Raw genomic sequence first — 21,105 nt, forward strand, 5'->3', positions numbered from 1 at the left:
AGCCGCCACATGCCTCAGGCCTCCAGGAAAGAGGAGGGGGTGGCTGTCTGACCCATGTGTTCCAGAAGGGAAAGTCCACCTAGTTCCAATGTCCCCAAATCTGTCTTCCCAAGAGAACCACAGGAATAGGGAAGAGCTGACCCACAGGCATCAACTTCTAATCCCAAGTGCCCAAGGCTGGAAGAGATGCCCCAGGTGCTCCAGGGCACCAGTGACCCACAGCCCGAGGTGGGAGGGGAGGATAAGGACAGTAGTGGAGGGAGGAGGGAAGGCCACATGAGCAGTGGGTGACACCTGTATCACAGGCTGGCAGGAAGATTAAATGAGATCATACGTAATCTCCAAGCACAGAGGCTTAACCCCTTGTTGCCACTGTGAACAATTCCATAGCAAACTCTTTTGGCCGTAAAACCAGATCTCATTTGATGCAAGACCAGTTAGTCATTATTCGCCCCACTTAAATATTCAATCGTTTTACTGCAGAAATGCTATGCATGAATGTGAGTGCTACCCCAGCCCCATGAGGGTGTCCTGTGGTGCTGGTTTCTTCCCCAAATCTGAAAAATTCTGAATTCTAAAACTTGCCTCACCCCAAGAGTTTCAGACATTCAGTTCTGGGTCCCCTTCCTTCTCTAAACTGCTTATCTCTGTGCAAAAAGAAGCTGACCCTCCGTGGTGATGGGAGAGAAGACGTGCGGATTAACGTGTACACTGCGAACAGGCGGTGATGTGGGCATATTGTGTACAAGTGTGTAGGTAGGAGAGGTGACCGTGCACATCCAACACTTTGTCAAAGAGGCAGGCATAGGTGGGTTAAATTCTTCATGAGAACGAGAGAGACAGAGAAGACGGAAACAGAGAAGTTGGAGGTCGGTGGGGGCACCTGTGAAGAGCAGCAGATCTGACAGTTTGCCCTTTTATTACTCTCCCCAGCATGCAGCATGCGGAAAGGGGGCAGGGATAGGAGGCTGCTGCTGTGAGAAAGAAAAAAAAAACAGCCACAACAGAGCTTCAACTGCCATCAAAGGTCAGCTCGCCACCTGAAGCGGGGCAACGCAGAGAAGGCCTGCAGCCGCTGCCCAGGAGGTGCCAAGAGGACCCAGCACAGAGGCCAGCAGTTAGCAACCGAAGTGCAGAAAGAGCTCCCTGGGCAGGAGCCATGGCCTGGCCACTTTCCTGCTGGCTGTGGCTTCTGGGGACGCTGGTGGGGCTCTCAGCTATCCCAACCCCCAAGATCTGTTCAGAGCAGCAGTACTGGGCTCCGGGAGGATGGTGCTGCCAGATTTGTAAGCCAGGTAAGAGGAGGCCTTGCCAGGGGCCAGGTGAGTACGGGAGAGAGAACTGGGTTTGGGGAGAAGGGCCACAGGAAGCGAGTCTGAGCTCAGGCAAGGAGAGGAATCCTGCAGCACTTGAGACACCACCTTGAAGAGGGCGGAGAAGCGGCCTTCCTTGGGCCTTGACCCTGGACCTCTGCTTACAGGAACGTTCCTAAAGAAGCACTGTGACGGGCACAGCAAGGCTGCTCAGTGTGACCCGTGTACACCAGGGATCTCCTTCTCACCAGACCCCAACAAACGGCCCCACTGTGAGAACTGCCGGCACTGTAACTCTGGTGAGATGGGGGAGCAGTTGGGGGAGCAGGTGGCAGAGCTGGGTGTGGAGAGCAAAAAGCAGGGAGCGTAGGAGCTGCAGTTACTTCAAGGCTACAGCAAGTGGAGCTAACTCTGGGAATGGAGCACCCTGGGAGCAGGTATATTGATGTGATGGGGAGAACTCTGGTGTTTCAGGGAAGGGGAAGCAACATTTGAGGGACTGCTCAGAACGGTCAGCATCAAGACAATAAAAAGGGGCAAGTGGCTCCAGGATCCCAGATTACAGCCCAGCAACCCCCCACTTCTGAATTGGCTGGGTTTGAAGTGGACATTTATTTGGAACTTGGAATCCATCTTTTAAGGACATAACAACACCAGCCAGTAGATAATAATCTTTCTTTGCACAAAAGCCAATGTAGGAAAATGAATATGCATGTGGCTTGTGTTTTTCTTATTTTGCAATTTTATTGTTTTTAATTAAGAAGTATAATATCTGCAGGTGTTATGAATTCTTTTATTATTTCTCCATTTTAGCTAGAATTTCAGAAACCATGTGTCAGTCTACATAGAGTAAGAGACTTTAAAGTGGCCCCTTTGAACAAATGTCCTCCAGCAGGACACTTGTGGACTACTTAACTAAGCTAATCCACTACTTGCCTATAAAATGTGTTTGCTCTCACTAGGCCTTTTAATGCTGTCTTCTTTAAAACCTAACTAAATAAACGGTTTCACCATTGCAAATCAAACAGCAACATTTGAAATACACAAAAAGTATTCCTCGGTCCACTCAACTTAAAAATGATTGTTAATGGATGTTTTTCTCTTCTTGGCATCAACCCCAGCAGGGCTGGACTTTTTTTAGGTCAACGCCTGCCCCACTCACTCTGTGGGCCCCACCAGAAGGCCTTTGCCCAGTACTGAGCCAATCCATACCCCTTTTGCTGTGTTCCAGACAAGCCCAATCCATGATCCTCCCCTGAGACACAGCCCACAGACTCCCCAAAGCACTGGGGCAGCACCTGGCTCCTCTGGGGAAGGGCTTGGGGGGAGGCTGAATGCGTGCGGTCCTCTTGGACCTCAGCATTCCCATTTGTAAGATGGAAAAGTGCCAGAAATCAGCCTGGAATTTTGTGCACAGGTTACACATGGTGAAGAGAACTCTCAGGTCTCTGGATGCTCATCACTGAAAACAATGGCGCTTCATCCATTTTCACCCAGTCCCCGTCCCCTCTCTAGCTCTTCCTTTCCTGTTGGCAGACACGTTCATGATCGCCCCTCCCGGTCTTCTCCTTTGCTTACCTCTTTCCCTCTCCATCACCGCCGTCCCCCTCCCCTCTCTGGTCTTCCCTTTACGGATCCTTATCCAGGTGGGCTCACCATTCCTGGTAAGCCACAGAAATCCAAATCCACATCGCAACGACTAGTCAGAATTCAGAAAGAAGAGGCCAGAGGAGCATAAGGATGAGAAAAAGGAATTTGTGTCCCTCTGCCTTGCCCGACAAAAGGCAAATGCTAAGGCAAACTGGTAGAGTTGTTAGGCAGTCTTTGGAATCCTCCCACCTTCCTTTCACGCTCCTCTCCCTGGATCCCCATGAGTGCACTGCCCTAAAGCCACACCAGGCTCATGCTCAAGTCTGGCCCACATCCAGACGCTGCTGCCCCCCACCCCCATCACCCTCCTCTTCTCAACCCAACCACCTGTGAGCCAACCCAGTCCAGCGCCCCTCACACCCTCCACCTGCGGTATAACTGACTAGCAGATACCCAGCACCAGACCTCTACACTTGAATAACATTTTTATTTTAAAGGCAAAGGATGTCCGTAATCAAGTAACTCTCTAGTAAAGTTAAAAACATATTAGAGACCACGATAGCATAATTCCTAATGGCTGAAAACTGGAAACTACCCAAATGCACATTAGAAGTAGAACAGAGAAATAAACATGGTATATTCACACAATAGGATAGTGTGAACACAGCAATGAGAATGAATAGTCTGCAATTACACTCAACAATATGGATTAATCTCACAAAGAGTTGAGTAAAAGCAGCCAGACCCAAATGGGTACACACACAATTCCCTGTACACAGTACAGGCAAAACTAACTTATGGTGTAAGGAAGTCAGGCTAGTGGCTATTCTTGGGAGGAGGGTAGTGAGTGACTGGAAGGGAATATTACAGTTCAATAATTATGAAAGTCTCAGTGAGTTAAGAGAAAATCATACAAGCTGTTTCTACCTTTCATAGTGTCCATTTCTGAACCATGAGTTTCTAAAAGTCCAAGTTTTCCTCTTAACAACAATACTGATGGTAAAGGCACTGGGTGATGGTGAGGGAAGGGACAGATTTATGGGAGGGGGCGGGAGGGGAGCTGGGAGAGGTTAGCAAGTGGACCTTGCATGTCTCTGCCTCCTGAGTGTCTTGTGTTCCTCTGACCTCCTGTCCCCAGGTCATCTCATTCGGAACTGCACCGTCACCACCAATGCCGAGTGTGCCTGCCCCAAGGGCTGGCAGTGCAGGGACAAGGAGTGTACCGAGTGTGACCCTGCTCCAAACCCCTTGTTGACCCTGCGTCCATCGCAGGGCCCGGGCACACATGCACAACCCACCCACTTCCCTTCCACCGAAAGTAAGTCCCAGGCTACGCTTTGTCCAGTCACTTGGGGTAAGGGTTCCCCTTAACCAACACCCCCACTTCCATGCCCATCCCCACAAGTTGGTCAGCCTGTCTCTGCCTTCCCATCTCAAACAGCACCTCTCGGGGCTCTGAGGCCTTCAGCTTAGCCTTTCCCTGTGGGTGGCTGCTCACCCTCTGTTTCCAGAGCTACCAGAGGCCAGGACAGCCAGGCACATGCGGACTCTGGCTGACTTCATAAAGCTGCCTGCCCCAGCTCTTTCAACCCAATGGCCACGTGAGTTTTCTCCCCACCCCCAGAGAGAATGCATACAGGAGAGTCCAGGAGGAAAGACATCCAGAAAGCTCTTAGGAGTAGGAATAAAAAGAGGAACTCTAGGGATGAGGAAAGGACTTGGTCCAACGGTGGGGATGGGGGAGGAAGGAAGGGAAGGAGAGAGGCAGCGGTGGTGGGAAAGCTGGGCTGAGGGGAGTCAAGGGCTAGGCCCTCCTCAGAAACCCCTCATGGCCTCTGCCTGTCACAGCCCAGAGATCCCTGTGCAGCTCAGATTGCATCCGCATCTCTGTGGTCCTCTCTGGAATGTTTGTTTTCACCATGGTCGGAGTCCTGTTCCTCCATCAACAAAGAAAACATGGACTAAGTAAGAGACAAAATACAGGTCGCCAGACCTGTCCCCGGCCCCATCCCCACCTTCTCCGCCCTGCCACCCATGCCTGGAACCTCATGGATGCCTCCCGAGCTTCATCTTGACCAACCCTGGTTACTGCCTACTCTTCCTCTCCTCTTAGCTGAGAGCCTCCCGAAAGTCCTCCCTAAGCTTACCCTCTTTGCTGTCTCTTCTCTCTTCACCCTCCCCCCCAGACCACCACCAGCAAAGACTCATCTAATTCTTTCTACAGACAAAGGAAGCCCAGGAGTGCCTGTGGAGGCTTCTCCTTACAGCTGCCCCAGGGAGGAGGAGGGCGATGCCATCCCCATCCAGGAGGATTACCGAAAACCAGAGCCTGCTTCCTACTCCTGAGCCAGCACTCCACGGAGGGGGTCATCACTGCAGTGAGGTCCTAGCCTCAATCTCACCCCACTGACCATATGGAGGCAATGAGACCTGGAACCCTCAATTTCAGCACCATGCTCTCATCAGGACCCTTTCCTGTATGCAGACTTGAGAAAGTGCCTTTTTGAGATTGGCAGTGACAAGGGCACAGGGGAATGAGGTGGAGGGTGGGAAGCAGTATGTGCCAGCTTCACCCGGCCAGCTTCACCCCTGTGCTGCAGAAGGGCTGGGCTTCCGGTTGTAAGGCACACTTACACCTACAAAAGCCGCGCGTGCTATCACTGATTTAGAAACTCGGCAAAATAAAGTGACAAAGACTGTCAAACACAGCCACTCGCCTGTTCTCTCTGAAATTCCACTCACAAGGCAGGCCACTCCCAGCCTCAGCTCTCCAATCAGGGATCGGAGGGAGGAGCTTCCCCGATACTTGCATCGGGAGCTGGATGCAGACTTGTATTGTCCCCCCCCTCCCCGCAAGGGGGAAAGAGGAAATGAATAAAGGTCCCCACGCTATGGGGGGGGGGGTGTCTTGCTCCTGGCTTCAGTCTCTCCCTTCCTCCTCCCACCTCCTTTCCCCCACATCTCCAATTTCTTGGGGACTGGTGGTGAGCAAAAGGGTGCCTGCGCTGAAGTTAGGTCTTGAAATCAGCAAGGGATTTTTTTCTGTGGCGGTGGGGGGGGGTGTGGTGTGAAGAAAAAACAGTGAGCAGGACTCTGGTACCAGCAACAAATGGCTTCACCCACAAGCAAAGGCAGCTGCAGTATCACTTCCTCAAAGTGAAAGTGAAAGTCCGTGGAGGACGAGAAAAAGCAATGTTTGGAGAGACTCCTCTTCTGTAGCCAGGACCTTGCAAGCAGGGAGGCTGTGGAGAGCAGCCGGTGAGGAGGGCCTGAGAGCAGCCCCCATGGGCACGGAGGAGGGGTGGTGCCTGCTGCTCTGCTTGGCTCTTTCGGGAGCAGCAGACACCGGTGAGTGGGGAGCAGGCAGGAGGGAAGGGTTGGGCTAAGGAAGCACCAGGTAGCCACCCTCCCCAGATTCCAGAAGGGGAAAAGGGACAGAGTGGCTTCCACTCGCCTTCTAAGCCCAACAGGAGACAGGCTCCATGGCTGACGATGTAGGGAACTGGTTGTGTTGGGGAGAGAGGCTGAGAACAGCAGGGAAAAGGCCAAATGAAGAAAAGGGGCCTCGGCAATGGATGTGGTAGGGGCTGCTGTCCTACTGGAGAAGGGACACCTGCAGAAGAGGAAGGGGTTCCCCCGCTAAGAAATCACTCGGGAGGTGACCCGCAGGTCGGGGAGGGAAGCACACCTTTAATGGCGAAAGCAGAGCAGACCTGTGGGCGGGCTCCAAAGCTGAGAAGATGGCTGCCAACACCCACACAAACATCCAATCTCCTCTCTCAACGGCAATTTTGCTCATTTATTTTAGCTGAGAATTCCTTTTAACTGAAGAGATAGTTTTTTTCATTTGGTAGTTGTAAATAAAAAACATAAACCCCTATGAAGAAGACAAATCCAGGTCTTTAAATAATTCGTACCAAGAAGTTCGAACCTGGCATGGCAGGTGCTTCCCAGAAATCTGGTTTGGGGAATGACTGGAGGAGGGACCGAGACAGCTAGGACCTGGAGACTTTTACCCCTTGATGACCACACTTGGGGCTGGGGTCGGGGCAGTACAGAAATAACTTTCTGGACAGGAGGGTATGGCTTCACTCCAGCCTTTTCCCTGCAGCAGGGCAGTGGCGGGCAGTGGATGTGGTCTTGGACTGCTTCTTGGTGGAGGAAGGCGGGCACCGTGGAGGTTTTGTCAGCAAGGAGAACATGGTGAAGGCCTTGCTAGTGCTCAGGCAGGTGCCAGTGCAGGATGATGGCTCCCTGGAGGGCTTCACCGATTTCCAACTGGACACAAGGGCCAAAGACAACCCACCTGTTACCTTTGAGGCCTCAGGTAAGAGCATCCACTGTGGCCCAGTCCTTCTGGGATCCCTCCACTAGGAGAGCCCAGTTCCCAGTATCCCCACCCACATCTCCTTCCCATATTCTCAATCCAGCTGAACTTCTGTGCCATCTTTCTCTCACAGTGAACCTGGTACAGGTTCCCAATGCTGAGGCCTTGCTCCATGCTGACTGCAGTGGGCAGGAGGTGACCTGTGAGATCTCCCGCTATTATCTCCAGGCCAGACAAGAGGCCACTATTGAGACAGCAGCTTGGTTCATCACCAACGTGCAGGTGTCTGGAGGGGGACCTAGTATCTCCATAGTGATGAAGACTCTCGGGGATGCTGACAATGGGGCTCTCTTGCACCCCACGCTGAAAGTACCCCCAGGCCTCCAGGGGAATGTGCAGACTGAAGGTGAGAAAATGATAAGGGGCAGAAAGAAAGTTTTGTTTTTTTAAGTGGTCAGAGATGGGGGGATAGGAGAAGAAAGGGAACAAGTCCACCTCCATCCACATCAGTCATCTCAGGGTGTCCAATAGGCCTTGGTCCTTTCTTCCAAAAGACCCAAAATGGGGATAATCTCCTCACTGTGTTGCCGGAGGAAAGAAGGCATGTGATGCTCCATTCATGTATGCTGTTCTCGGTAGTCTTACTGAGCCAAGCACCAGTTTTCTCCCAGTGAAAAGCCAGCCTGGTCTGGTGCTTCAAGACGATCAGCGCAAAGGGCAGGGATACAGAATTTATTCATTATCTCTTATTAGTAAAACCTGGTCCTTGCCCTTTCCAACCCAGCATATCCCAGAGGACACAGGAAATTGAGAACATGACATGACAATAGATTTCTCCAGAGTTCATTGACTCCAATATTTTGCTTCCAAAAAGAGACAACCAAGTCCAAATAAGATGAGGGGGCTACACTCCTGTCCTTAGAAAGCCTCAGAACACTTGGCCTTTCTGTGCTCCAACCTGAGTTTATCCTGCTACATTAGGAAAGAGGAGGTCTCATAGTCCTAGCATAGCTGGATAGTCCCTTTCTATTTGGGGATATTTTAAACCTACAAAAGGTGAAATAATATAATGAACACCTGTATATCATTCACCTACGTCCACCAATTGTTATACCATTTGCCACATTCTTTCCATCAATGGATAGATAGACCCCTTGAACTAATTGAAAGTTGCAGAAATCTTAACACTTCACCCCAAATGCTGCCACGTATAGCACATGTTAGTTTATAACCAAAGACGAGGATAATCCTCCTTCATATTCACAAAACCATCACCTCAACAAACCAAGGTGGGGAGTGGGCTACCGTGGTGCAAACAATAAGGGGGTGTAGTATGTCGGTAACTGAAGAACATATTTGCCAGGGCACTTCGTTCCCATCTCACCCCACCAACTGCTTGCTACACTGCTGAGCGTCATACTTAAGTATCAACATTTTAAAATTGATACAATAATACTGTCAAGGATAAAGTCCAAATTCAAAGTTCTCCACTTGCCCCAACAATATTTATAGCTTTCTGCTTTTTTAAAGTCCAGGATTCAAATAAGCATCGTGCATTCCATTTGGTTGTCTTGTGCCTTTCGCCTCCTTTACTCCAGAACAGTGTTTCACAGCACTGACATGTCTGAAGAGCCCAGGCCCGTTGTCTTGGAGCATATCCCACCATTCGGGTTTGTCTGATTGTTTTCCTCAATAGATTTAGGTTCAGCATGTCTGGCACAAATACTACCACTGTGTGCTTTTTACACTCTTACTCCTATTTAGTCTTCACAACAACCTTGCCTTCAGCAGACGAGCTTGGCAATACTAAGTGACTTGTCCAAGGTCACAGAGCTGTTATACCAAAGAACCAGGGTTCCAAAGCTTTTTCTGCTATCCCAGTGGTTCTTACTGGAAAGTCAACAATAACCCCTAATTTTGCACGTATATTGTCCTGGTGAGAGGTCCATAACTTTCATCAGCTTGTCCAGGGGTGACTCCAAAATAGTTAAGATTACCCCATGTGCCGCACTGCCTTTCCAGAGCCCCATTTCTTTGTGGTTCCACCTGTTGGGAAATGAGCTCAATTGGCCTTACTGTCCAGGAGAGGAGGCAGGAGCAAGTGTATGCTCACAACATGCCCACAGCTCAGAGATCAGGTAACCTCAAGAGGAAGAAGTCCGCCATCACCCCCTCTTTCTCTCAACACAGTGGAGTTCCAGGTGACAACACGGACCCCATCCCTGAGTTTCCTGCTGGGCTCCTCAGCCTCCCTGCACTGCGGCTTCTCCATGGCACCAAGCTTGGACCTCACCAGCGTGGTGTGGCGGCTGCAGTATAAGGGCAGTGGCCAGCTGGTGGCCAGCTGGACCTCAGGGCAGGAACACGTCAGGCGGGAGGGCATTACCCTAGAGCCTGAGCAGCAACTCATGGCGGGGAATGCCTCCCTCACCCTGTCCAGCCTCACTCTGAAGGACGAAGGGACCTACATTTGCCAGATCACCACCTCTCTGTACCAAGCTCAACAAATCATCCAACTCCACGTCCAAGGTGAGGGCAGGACTTGGTTATCTGGGAGAGAAGGGACGGGATATGCCTATTGGAAGTGTTTTCCAGAACGGAATCCAAACACAAGGGCATTTCCTGAGAGGCAGATTGCATTCCCACAACCTAAACGCCATCTCCATCCTAGAAGCACAGATGGTATCAGATTGTCCCTGTCAGACTCCATGATATGCCCACAGAAAAACTACCCAGCCCAGGATCCTGCTGCCCTGCTCTGGTTAGCGCTCTCCAATCTCCCCAGCCCTTGTAGACCACATCCTAAAGGAGCAGCAGCAAACCAAGGAGGGACAGTGGGACTGGTCCTGACCAGGAGGATTGTATCACTGATAACCCTTTAAAATCCCTGGCTTAGCATCAGAAGCAAGCCAACCTTTAGTTGGTTTTACTATGGTTTTTCAATTACCTGTGAAAGATGTACCCTTTTATGGCCTGCATGCAGAGTGGACCCCTCACCCGCCCCTTGGCACTCCACTGAGGATGAAATTTCAGTCTCCACAACCTATCTCACTCTCAGCAGAAGAAAAGGCTTTAGGCTTCTCACCCTGTTGATTGCTCTGGAATCTTATTCATTCTTTCTTCCAGCTTCCCCTAAAGTACGACTGAGCTTGGCAGATGAAGCTCTGCCACCCACCCTCATCTGCAACATTGCTGGCTATTACCCTCTGGATGTGACTGTGACGTGGACCCGAGAGGAGCTGGGTGGAGCCCCGGTTCCCGTCTCTGATGCCTCCTTCTCCAGCCTCCGGCAAAGCCCGGCAGGCACCAACAGCATCTCCTCCTCCCTGACAGCGGAACCTGGCTCTGCAGGAGCCACTTACACCTGTCAGGTCACCCACGTTTCCCTGGATGAGCCCCTTAGGGCCAGCATCTGGGCTTCACCACCAGGTACTGGCGTGCCCTCCTCTCCCCACCTCCATCCTGGGCTTGTAGCTCTCCTACCCTCATCTCATCTTTGGTCTTGTTCTGCTTCCCAGCTTCTTCTTTTCAAGGTGGCAGCCTCCATAGCTGCCACCACACATCTCAAGACTTTGGTAAACCCCAGGTGCCAGGGCACCAGGCAGTGTGCTGAGAGGCAGAGATCAAGGTTGAATAATTCCTGACGCTGCCCTTGAGGAACTTAGTCCAGTTGGTGGGACCGACTAGGCAGTCAGGGAAGATGACTGGGGGTGGGGGTGGGGAGACATGCGAGCCAAGTTAGCTAGCTCGGGGGGAAGGGAACACCAAGAGAGAAAGGATGGCACATGATAAAGCCAAATATGAAACAGTCTAAAGAGGATTTGGGGAACTGCACAACTAGAGCTAGGGTATATGGGAAAAAGGGGAGGTGGCCTAAAGTTTGAGAGGTAATTACATTGAGCATGTACATGAATCAAGCACTGTACTAGCACTTAGATGTATGATCCCGTGTATTATCATGACTCCCACTGTACTGATGAGTGAACTGGCAAATGTCAAGCAATTTGCCCAAGGTCACCTACCTAGTAAATGGTAAAAGGGAAAATGTGAGAAACAGGCAGCCTGATTCCCCTACAACCTTAAACCCTCCACTATTAGTGGGCAGATCTCCATGGGCCTTCAAGCCACAGAATGTCATTGAAAGGTTTTAAACAGGAAGGAATCAGAACCTAGAATACAAACATCCAGGAGCACTGGGCATTATCACTAGGCCGTAAGCTTCCCCCAAACTGGGGTTCTATCTCAGCTTCCATCACTCCTCACATATTTACAAAATTCTAATTTGTCAACAACTAATCTAACACAAATCTCTCTTGCAAAGCAGTAAAAAAAAAAAAATGTTATCCGATGTGGGAAGAGGTAGAGAAATCTACCTGAATACACGAGCATCCAACAACCTTGAACAAGCATGAATGCTACGGTGTGCCCAGTTCCTGGGTGAGAGAACACTTGATATAAGTTCCCCAACCCAGGACTCACACATACTCCTTTGTCCCGTTTATTGGTGTGGGCTCAGAGCTGATTCCTACCCACTGATTCCTGCCCACACCGCTCTCACCTACAGGGAGGAGAACTATGGCCTTTGGAGTCCTTTTTGCCAGCAGTCTCTTCCTTCTTGCACTGTTGTACCTGGGGCTTCAGAGATGGCAAGGTAAGAGCCTGGCTGCCCTCAGCTCTGCCCCTGACCCATCTCACTCATAGATCAGCCTCCTCTAACCACCTCTCCACCCAGACCAGGGGTGAAGCCCAAGCATCACGAGTTCCAGCCAGCCGCCAACCGTAGCCCTCAGCTTTTGGGGTTACCCCAGCTGAACCCAACCTTGTTCCTTTTGTTCTCTCCTAGCTACATCACCCAAGTTCTGCCAGGACACCGAGGCCCTCTGGGCGGCCACTCTCCCGCCTCAGAGTAAAAAGAAAGCGTAGTCATGTGCTCCCAGAAGGACTCTAAGCCCAGGCCTGGAGCTCAGAAAGGCATGAAGAAATCACAGATCACGGGAGCACTGGCTCTGGCTCTGAACATGTGTAGGCGTCTACCTTCACTGTGTCCCTGGGCTAAACACAAAAACAGTGAAGAGGTGAGAGGGCAGCAGGAAGGCAGAATGTTTGGGTGGAGGTTAACAGATCTGAGGCGTGGTGGCAGGAAAAGAAAATGGGATGAAATTAAGAAAGGAGCAAGTGAGGGGCAGTGGGGCAATGGGGTGGGGGGTGGGCCACCAAACGCACATATTGAATTCTGTCCAAATAAAAGCCCCTTGTGTCCTCAGAGGCAAAGCTTTTCCACTTTTCTGTCTTTTTCTAACGCTGGACCCTGAGCTTTTTCTGAGCTGTGTCCCTAAGCCTAGCTGCAAAGTGTTCAAGGTGTGAAACGAAGGCCCTCAGGCAGCCCTAAGGTTCCATCTTAGTTGCTCTGTGTAACCTGGAGATGCAATTAAGGTGCTGCTCCTTCAGACAGTTGCTGGGTATTTCAGGATACCTACAAACTTCTCACTCCCTCAGCTGCAAGGGAGAAATTTCTTTTATTCAATTCTAAAATCTGCCTAATCAACAAGATGGAACTCAGCATAAGGGAAGGAGGTAGATAGGAGATGTCTAAGAAAACCTACAGTTGTTTGTCAGTGTGAGATGCCCACTCAACTTCCTGTTGCCACTTCCTCTCACCAGCACCTGGAAGAGTTGGGCTGCCTCAGGTACGAATGCTGAAAACGGAGACCACTTCCTCTGCTAACACAGAGATCTTTAATCTCAAGACCATCCAGCACACATAAGCCAGCTCTTCTGGCCTAAAGCAACATCAGACTACCAGAAAGAAACAACACTCCCCTCCTCCCCACCCCACCCCAGATAGTCTAACCCAAGCAATAAGCAAGTCAGTGCAGTGGTAGGAATTTGTATTTTTTGCCTGTGTTCAGAATACAAGAAATTGGTAAATATGTCACATGCCTTTGGTGAAGTACAGCTGTTATTATTCGATACAAGAATGAGATTGGGGTTAGGAAAAAGACAAAGAGGTGATGACAGACACACAGTGGAAACTCCACATCGTTTCACAGCAAACCGAAGAAGGGGATGTGGGAAGCTCAGCTTCATTTGACTGCAAAGTCCCAGGGTTTAGTTGCATATTTGCTCATGCACATGGGTTTTAGGAGGGAAGGGGGACAGCAAAGACACAGAAGAGGGTATAAGGTGGGGTGAGAAAGAAAATAGAAGGGCTAACGTTCTCAAAAGAACAAAGCCAGCTATGTCTGGAGAACCTCAAAGAGACAGAAACCTAGGAAGTAATTCCTGTGACAGGGCTGGGTGGGCCAAGAGGGCCAATTTGATCCAGGCTTGGGACACATCGAGGACAGTGGTGGTTCTTCTCCAGCGGTGACTCCCTGCATCAGGCAAGGAGCCCAGAGGGGCGTGGAGACTTTCGAGAGGGATCGGTGAGAGGGCACACTGACTGCTTTCTTCCAGCTCTTCAGTCCTACCCTGGGGCAGGACGAAGGGAATGTGGGAAACAGGGGCAAAGGGAGAGGAAGGATGATTTTGCGCAATGAAGTGCTGCTGCATGGAAAGTGAGCATCTAGACCCAGCCCAGCCTGGTGGCCTCAGCCTCTTCCTACTTGTGAACCGGAGGACAAAGGGAATAAAGGGTCATGGGTGTTCCCCCTTCCGTTCCCAGCCTGCCCGCCTCCCCTCACCCCTGGGCCTATCCCACTCAGTGTCCTACCCTGAAGCCTAGCAGTGGCTCCCAAGACAGGCTGAGTAGTTCCCATCCTCAGATTCCACTGTCTATATCCACAAACCATGCAAAGAGGAGAAAAGGAAAGGAGGCAAAGTGGAACTCAGAGGGGTATACGTAATTCAGAAGGGGAGTGTACTGCAGGAAAAACAGAGACGTGGCTCAAAACCAGAGGGCCCCATGACAGCACAGCAATACACAAGCACACCTGTCTACAGCCTGTCCTGCCTCCCACCCCAAGGCTGAGTTGGTGGGTACACTGGCCTTTTCTTACTACTCAGAACTGTGCAGGCCTCAGAAGAACCTCTTGCCTCATCCCTGTCTTTGGCAAGTACACAGGGGTGGTGTGGAGGAAGGAGTCCCCGAAAGTCCAAGGAGCCTCACACCCCTTGATCAACACAAAGGGAGGAACGGGACCCTCCTTAGTGAGAGTGCAAGCGTAGCTTCCGCTGAGCTTGTTATTTTCAAATTAGGCCCGTGACTCCCTGTTTCTCTACAACCAACCGGCATTCTCTCTTCAGGCCAACAATTAAAACTGACTGAGACTCCCAAACTTGGGCTATACAAAATTATTTGGTACTCTCCTGAACAGTACAGAATGCTGCAGACGATGTGGACAGCAGAAAGCCCCTTGCAGTTATGAGCTTGTAAGACTGCTTCTAGGATGGGCATGAGAGTTCTGGTATTTTCACAATTAGTATATGCTCTCCAGATCTCTGGAGAACAAATTAATAGTCTGTAAGATCCCTGAAGACGTAGAAAATCTTAGACTAACAGATTAGAAATAACTGCAAAAAAACCGTTTTTACTTCCTGAAAGGGTATGGCACCAGGACCAAGGGAGACTTTGGGCCACCCAGGATCCTCTTCAGGCCTGGCACAAGACAAGAGATGCACGTGACCAGGGTAGCCCTGAGTGAGCCACCATTTGCCCAGGTGTTCACGGTTTCCTCCTGACAGTGGCCTGGTTTTTCTTGGTGATGTCATGGGCACTGATACCCTTCTCCTGCCCCAGTCCTGGTACTTTCCTGGGCATGTTACCCCAGCTACGCCCCATCCCCTTCCTTTGGCCTCCAACTCTTTTTGGCTTTGGAGGAATTTGAGAGTACATAAGAAGAGGGTAGGGAGGGGTGCAGCTGTTGCTCTTTAGGTAGTTACTTCAAGACTGTGCCAGGAGCAGCATTTCTAGTGTTGAGGGTCATAGTGCAAATCAAAGCAACAGAACAGGAGGAATGGGCAATGGAGAAGCCTGGGCTGGGATGGAGGAAGGTAGATGGGGAAGTTTGTTGAGCGAACAGGAGGGAGAGGAACAGGAGTTTGGATGGCAACGGAGAAGAGGAAAGGGGTGGCACATTCTCAAGTAAAAAAGTAGACTGGACACAGGAACCAGGAAGTCCCAGAGGGAAAAGAGAGAGAGACAGAGAAAACAAGAGGACAAATTATATCAAGTTACTCGACATTCAGGCCCTTCCGTTGTAGGTATCCCATCCCCAAGCCTCCCTCTGCCCAAGCCAGTGACAAACAGCAGAGCCCTTAGAAGAGAAGGGACCATCTTCCCACAATATCTTACAGAGGAAGCCTTGCCAATCAAGGAAGTCCCATGTCTTTGCCCTTTCTCCCTCCCGAACCAGGTGGTGATCCCACAACAGCGATCTCCATACCTCAGTCGGAGAAGCCCCACTCCCCAGGCAGGCAGGCAGGCAGGCAGGGCTGGGAGAGGACTCCAGGACCTTCCCACCTCTTCACCCCACCAGCAACCTCAGTGATACTTACTTACAATAACTACCACGATGATGGCACAGATCGCTCCCAGCATGATCATCATCTACGGAAACATTGACAAAAAATGGGCCCTTGGACTTGGGGAAAGAGGAAAGGAGTCAGGACTAGAGATGTGGGAAGAAAACTTAGGACAGTGCAAGAACCCAAACATCACCCAGTACACCTGCAGGCCTCTTGGGGAGGGTCCAACCCTCATGCTCCTCAACAGACAACAAACCCCTGGACCACAGCTGAAGTGTCTCAGAAACATCGGACCGTCTGCAGCTTGCTCCTTTTCCCTTAGTTCCTGTTGCCTGAAGGCCTTGAATGGAACTCCAAGGGAGATGCAGACTTTGGATCATTAGTCAACTGGTTCATTTCTCATTGTGAAGTGTTCAGCTCATTCTTAAAAGCTGCATGTATTTAGATGCATATCTAGCCCAGCCACTGTGTCAATGTTGGATGTATCTGAGGAAGGGCCAGGTGAGAATATTTCCAGCGGTCCTTTGAGGAAAAGCAGCTTGACTGGCCATTTTCAAAGCATCAGGGTTATCACTGGCTTTCAGTCAGTGGTTCTGAATATTATAGCCTACCCTGGTGGCCAATTCAGGGTAACACATCTCAAAGAGGCTTTCAAGATTTCCTCCCAAGAAAGAGTTCTGCATGGCAGAGATCTTGCACCACTAAAGGCACGGTGGAAGGAATGAGAGTTTTCTTGCCTTCTATGAGTTGTGGCCCAGGAACAAAAAGGGAGAGAGGATAAGAAAATTCACCTTGCAGTTTTTCCACCAATACTTCCTCTTTAGCTTAGCAGCACTGCTCTCAAATTGTGACGCTCCCATCTGTAAGGCGTCAGCTCGGTCATCCAGCTCTGACAGTATCTCGTCCCTCTTCAGGACCTTGTCCACATTCACACGCATGATGTCCACCACCTGAGGGGGGTTCAGAAACAAAGCTGCTAAGCTTCCCACTAGAGACAGAGGAAAGAACAACGACCAGGGGATCACAAGTCTGCCCTGTGTAACTCTAAGGGATGCCTTGCCTCCCAGAGCCTTTAGCTACACCTCTGTAACAAAGAAGTTTCTAAACGTCTATGATTTGGAAACTCAGAGAAAAATTCTCCACCTACCTCTTCAACTTGCGCCTGGGTTTGCTGTAGTCGTCTGTTACTACTCGTATTAGGAGGAGGGCCAGGGGGACCCCCACCTGGGGCAGTCCCTTCTGCCCCTTCGGTAGGTGGCTGAGCTGGAGCAGACCTGCAGAGAGAAGTAGACAGAGTACACAAAGTACCCAAGACAAGAAAGGAATCAAGTGTATTCTCACCCCACACCACCAAATTCATGGCAATTGTGTTACTATATGCAATTAGAAGGGGTTCTAGCTCCTTGGCAATACCAAGTAGGGAGATGCAGCACAGGGACAAGCAGTAAAAGATTAAAGATCTTGTAACAACATTTAGAGGAAGCTCAGGGATATCCAGAATGGCATCAAGAGATCTTGCTTGGGCCACCCTCGGACCCAAACTCAAACATCCCCTGGCACAATGATTACAGGGACAAATATGCCAGGCTTGGCCTAAATTGTTTCCCTATCAGAAACCTTTCACATGAAGTCAAACTGGAAAACTCCAATCCAGGTTAGAAGAAATGTGTAAAAAAGACTAAACCCTCAGGACAAGACTGTGGACCAAACAGCTCTTTTTTGAAAAGCCTAAATCAGAAAAGAAGGGCAAGCTGACAAACTCTGCTAAGGGGATCCAATTATTGGTTATGATTCATGCAATGATTAGTGTATCGGGGCTGCTGTAAGGAAAACTTGGAGAATCACCAAAGGCATAGCCTCTGTAGATGGAATGAGTCAGGACTGTTTGCTTGCTTTCTTTTGACAGAGAAGATGAGGGTTTCATTTAGACAGAACAGGAGCCTAAAGCAATTGTGTTAATTATGAAACTGTTCCAAGAGCATAAACAGAAGGCAAAGCTAAGGGAAATGGGCCTCTGTGTACATGCACCATGGACATTCTGTCCCTTCCTTTTCTAGATTTGGCATCAAGTCTCGGGAGACTACCTTAGTTCCTTACGTCCCAAAGAGAAATCTTGGTTTAGACTACTACACACAGTGATTGTTCTCTTTTCCTTAGCTTTAGAAGGGATTAATCTAGTGTGGGGTGTTCAAGATAAACTCCTTTCCATGTCCCAACACATGGAGGCTAAATTCACCTCCTAAAGAACTTCCAAAAGTCTAACTTAAGGCATGAGATTTCTTTTCCAAGGAAGAATCCATCAGCAGGAGGGAGATCTCTCAAATTTAATAAAGAACAGAAATTACAACATGAACTCCTCAAACAGAAGCAGAGCCTCACAAGACATACCTCATAGGAGCAGTCCAAGAGTAAATGATCTAGGAATTAAACCATCAAACTCACCACCAGGGAAATGCTTTGACGACTCAAAATAGAACTAATACCCAGAAGTTCCTCCTCCCTAAGTGAATTTCTTTCAGTCTAAAAAGATAGAGAATAACACTCAGAGAGGCTATACTAGCAGACTACACCCTGCTCATCCCCATTTAAGGAATCACTTGCTCATTTCCCTCTAAGGCATCAAGGAGGCAAACGGAGGAAAGATACAAAGCCATGGAAGCCACCAGACTCTTGTGCTACTACTGAGCTAAGCAGTCTAGTTCTCTGACTAAGGATGGAAAATGCAGTGAGTAGGTAGAAGCCACTGTTTGGTCTTGGAAGCAGTCCAGGATGGTGGCACCAATGACAAGATTAAGGTCAGACACGGTATGATGCCCTGCTATTCACCACACTTTCTCCAGCTCCTTCCCTTCATCCCACATGGGTGCTACTGGGAACCAGTCAGCTGAGAAGGATCCTCCTTCCCAAAATGAAAACAAATGGAATCCTAGGACTTGGCCAAAATGCATAGAGCATCATAGTTAAAACTGCAGAAATCAAATAGCGAAAAAGTTAAAGGGTTATAAAGCATCTGAAGGAACCATTCCACATACTATTGGTTGAGAATTGGGAACATTCAGCAGTAAAATATCCAGGATAGTTATAACCTTTATGTAACGTAAGTAAATCTTTTCCCTTTTTGTCACTGGAGAAGCAACACACATATATCTAGGACCAAGCCAGGACTCCAGGCAATAATAAGAAATAAAAATCTTTGTTAAACATATTGTGGTTGTGACAGGGAGGTACTTCATTTGTTTAGCCATAGTTCTCCCTCAGGATCTTGGGATGGAGGTGATGTTGAAGATGGTCAGAGACTAAATTGAATGTGTTGGGGGAAGATGGAGATCCTCAGCTCTATTTCTCTTCCAAATACCTCGCTAAGACTCAATGAAAGGAAAACACCTCCTATAAGGGTGGCCTCGAGATGAATGGCCGCTTGGAATCACATGGCACTGCCTCCTGAATCTGAGCTGCTCACCTGGCGCCAGAGAACTGGCAGATAAGTTTCTGGAGTTTTGCTCACTGCCTAGGTGGTGGTGGTGGGGTAACATTTCACAGCTAGAGTGGGGACATACACAAATGCAGAGATTGCAGGGCAACTCAAGTTACTGGCAGATGCACCCATGACTCTTTCCAGAAGCCCTAAGTACAGATTCAGTAAGACGACAAGAGACCCCTACCCGTTGTCTCCATGCCCCACCTTCTCCCTCTCCTGGGCTCCACTATACCGAGACCTGAATGAGGCGAACCGCAGGCGAGAGAAGGTGCAATGAATGAGGGACCACCGCGTCCCAGCCCCGCCCGTAGGGTGCTGGCTGTGGCTGGTGCAGGAGTAGGGTGCTTCCCTCCTCCCCGGGGTGGCCAGGTCTGGGGGCCGCGCGCAGTGGTGGCTCCCCGCGTCGCCGCAGCTGCTGCAATGCGCCATTTTCCGTCCCGCAGAGTCCAGCACTGGGGGTGAGAGTTGGCAAGGAGGTGTCGAGCCCCCCCACACTAGAGTCAACTCACATTTCTCTGACAGAGGGAGGGTCCGTCTTCTCTCCAGAGGCTGCGGGAAGACACCCGCGAGGGAAACGCTGCGGCTGAAGTCGACGGAACTGCCCAGCCCCGCCTCTAGTTGACCAACCACAGCTAGAGCGGCGGTGGAACTTACTGCAGTTGCCGCGCGAGTACCAGTCTTTATTAGTGCCGGCCACGCCTACCCGGTAAGGTTGACAACCCTGCGGCCCAATCCACGCCCGGAACAGGCGCCAGTCCTGAAGCGAAGCCCAAGCAAATTGGCCAATCACAGCTCTCCTCTCATCCCGACTCTGGAATAGTGTGGTTGTGAGGATCATTTACTCAACAACGTAACTATAGTTTGCTTATGGTCTAACTGTCAGGGCAAGGTGAAAATACTCCTCGGCAACCTGGAGGGGCGACTCTTAACAGCTTGAGTTAGGCCTTTTTTGGTGCCTCCTAGCCAATCGCTGAGCAGTTTCTGAAGACCGGGCCCGCCCACGGTCCAGCTCCCGCAGCTCCAGCCAATCGCACCCCTTCGGCCGACAGCCGCGGGCGGGTCCGGGCTCGCTGTGGCCCAGACTCTGAAGTCCTAGGAGAGGCGGGGGTTTGGCAGTCTAGGCATAGCTCTGGCCCCCAGACCAGATCGGCGCTCCACTCCACCACCCCGCCTGTGACAAACAGCTCCGAGGAAGCAGAATCCATCAAGGCAGATCCGCAGGCTCTCGGCTCAAGTACCGGGCGCAGGATCTGTCCCACCAAAGCAGATACGAAGTCTTCGTTCATTCGTTTCCTTCAACATTGCCAACAAACTGCTCACGCAATGTTATCCAAAATTGAACTTCCCGCCAAATCTGCTCCTCCTATCCCTCCCAGGTAGTTTACTACATCGACTCAGTTACCCAAATCTGAAACCTTGAATCCAGCCTAGACTTCCTTGCCGTTCATCTTTACCCCTCCTCTAATAATTCACCGAATTCAGGGGATTTTTCCTTCTTAGTATTTCAAGAATTCTCTCCCCTTGTCTCACTGTCCCACTTTAGACTACGTATTATCCTTTGCCTGGACGCCATCCCTTGTAAAACACCATTACTGAGGCAGCCTGATGGCTCAGTTGGTTAGAGCGTAAACTCTCAACATGGCTGCCAGTTCAATTCCTGCAGGGGATGGTGGGCTGTGGCCCCTGCAACTAAACACTGAAAAAGGCGGCAACTGGACTTAGAGCTGAGCTGCACCCTCCACAACCAGATTGAAGGACAACTACTTGGAGCTGATGGGCCCTGGAGAAACACACTGTCCCCCAATATTCCCCAATTTAAAAAAATTAAAAAAAAACACACCCAGCTCACCATTATTTTAGTTCCCGCTAACCAAAAAGGTAGCAAAATACACTGAAACAGTGCTTTCTTATCACTTAGAATTTTTATATTT

At 50.1% G+C, this 21,105-nt stretch overlaps 3 protein-coding genes across 8 annotated transcripts; 2 read left to right on the forward strand and 1 right to left on the reverse strand.

Moving 5' to 3' along the window:
* The first annotated feature begins 910 nt into the window (after window positions 1–910).
* Window positions 911–5,611, forward strand: CD27 (CD27 molecule). Its single transcript, XM_019754423.3, has 6 exons — window positions 911–1,295; window positions 1,481–1,612; window positions 4,042–4,221; window positions 4,415–4,504; window positions 4,752–4,868; window positions 5,128–5,611. Exons 1-6 carry the CDS (start codon window positions 1,160–1,162, stop codon window positions 5,247–5,249), a joined length of 777 nt encoding a protein of 258 aa, XP_019609982.1. The 5' UTR covers window positions 911–1,159; the 3' UTR covers window positions 5,250–5,611.
* Window positions 5,612–5,792: 181 nt separating this feature from the next.
* Window positions 5,793–12,501, forward strand: TAPBPL (TAP binding protein like). 4 transcript variants are annotated; one of them, XM_019754420.3, is made up of 7 exons: window positions 5,793–6,251; window positions 7,018–7,230; window positions 7,364–7,636; window positions 9,421–9,759; window positions 10,357–10,659; window positions 11,795–11,881; window positions 12,074–12,501. In XM_019754420.3, the coding sequence occupies exons 1-7, from the start codon at window positions 6,188–6,190 to the stop codon at window positions 12,151–12,153; spliced, it is 1,359 nt and encodes a 452-aa protein (XP_019609979.3). In that variant the 5' UTR covers window positions 5,793–6,187; the 3' UTR covers window positions 12,154–12,501. The 4 variants fall into 4 exon arrangements, with proteins under 4 accessions (XP_019609979.3, XP_019609980.3, XP_074182249.2 ...); XM_019754421.3 differs by having other exon boundaries at window positions 5,795–6,251; window positions 7,015–7,230; XM_074326148.2 differs by having other exon boundaries at window positions 5,796–6,161; window positions 7,015–7,230.
* Window positions 7,635–20,027, reverse strand: VAMP1 (vesicle associated membrane protein 1). Of its 3 annotated transcripts, none has more exons than XM_019754424.3 (5): window positions 19,684–20,027; window positions 16,844–16,970; window positions 16,488–16,646; window positions 15,727–15,778; window positions 7,635–7,924 (listed from the first exon to the last, which is right to left on the reverse strand). In XM_019754424.3, exons 1-5 carry the CDS (start codon window positions 20,010–20,012, stop codon window positions 7,872–7,874), a joined length of 720 nt encoding a protein of 239 aa, XP_019609983.2. In that variant the 5' UTR covers window positions 20,013–20,027; the 3' UTR covers window positions 7,635–7,871. The 3 variants fall into 3 exon arrangements, with proteins under 3 accessions (XP_019609983.2, XP_074182251.1, XP_019609984.2); XM_074326150.2 differs by lacking the exon at window positions 7,635–7,924 and adding an exon at window positions 7,964–9,276; XM_019754425.3 differs by lacking the exon at window positions 7,635–7,924 and adding an exon at window positions 13,102–15,326.
* Between the last annotated feature and the right edge of the window lie 1,078 nt (window positions 20,028–21,105).

This window comes from Rhinolophus sinicus, chromosome 1 (genome assembly GCF_057876585.1).
Source record: "Rhinolophus sinicus isolate RSI-liver-muscle chromosome 1, RSI-T2T, whole genome shotgun sequence".
NCBI lineage: Eukaryota > Metazoa > Chordata > Mammalia > Chiroptera > Rhinolophidae > Rhinolophus > Rhinolophus sinicus.

Excerpts from the sequence above, each read along its gene's own strand:
- TAPBPL (XM_019754421.3), top strand. The coding sequence starts at position 6,188 with ATGGGCACGGAGGAGGGGTGGTGCCTGCTGCTCTGCTTGGCTCTTTCG. Across the intron at positions 7,231-7,363 it reads TGTTACCTTTGAGGCCTCAG|TGAACCTGGTACAGGTTCCC; the intron begins GTAAGAGCATCC and ends TTTCTCTCACAG. Across the intron at positions 9,760-10,356 it reads CATCCAACTCCACGTCCAAG|CTTCCCCTAAAGTACGACTG; the intron begins GTGAGGGCAGGA and ends TCTTTCTTCCAG.
- CD27 (XM_019754423.3), top strand. The coding sequence starts at position 1,160 with ATGGCCTGGCCACTTTCCTGCTGGCTGTGGCTTCTGGGGACGCTGGTG. Across the intron at positions 1,613-4,041 it reads CTGCCGGCACTGTAACTCTG|GTCATCTCATTCGGAACTGC; the intron begins GTGAGATGGGGG and ends TCCTGTCCCCAG. Across the intron at positions 4,869-5,127 it reads ACAAAGAAAACATGGACTAA|ACAAAGGAAGCCCAGGAGTG; the intron begins GTAAGAGACAAA and ends TTCTTTCTACAG.
- VAMP1 (XM_019754424.3), bottom strand. The coding sequence starts at position 20,012 with ATGATCCTCACAACCACACTATTCCAGAGTCGGGATGAGAGGAGAGCT. Across the intron at positions 15,779-16,487 it reads ATTGGTGGAAAAACTGCAAG|ATGATGATCATGCTGGGAGC; the intron begins GTGAATTTTCTT and ends ATGTTTCCGTAG. Across the intron at positions 7,925-15,726 it reads CATCGTGGTAGTTATTGTAA|CACCAGACCAGGCTGGCTTT; the intron begins GTAAGTATCACT and ends ATCGTCTTGAAG.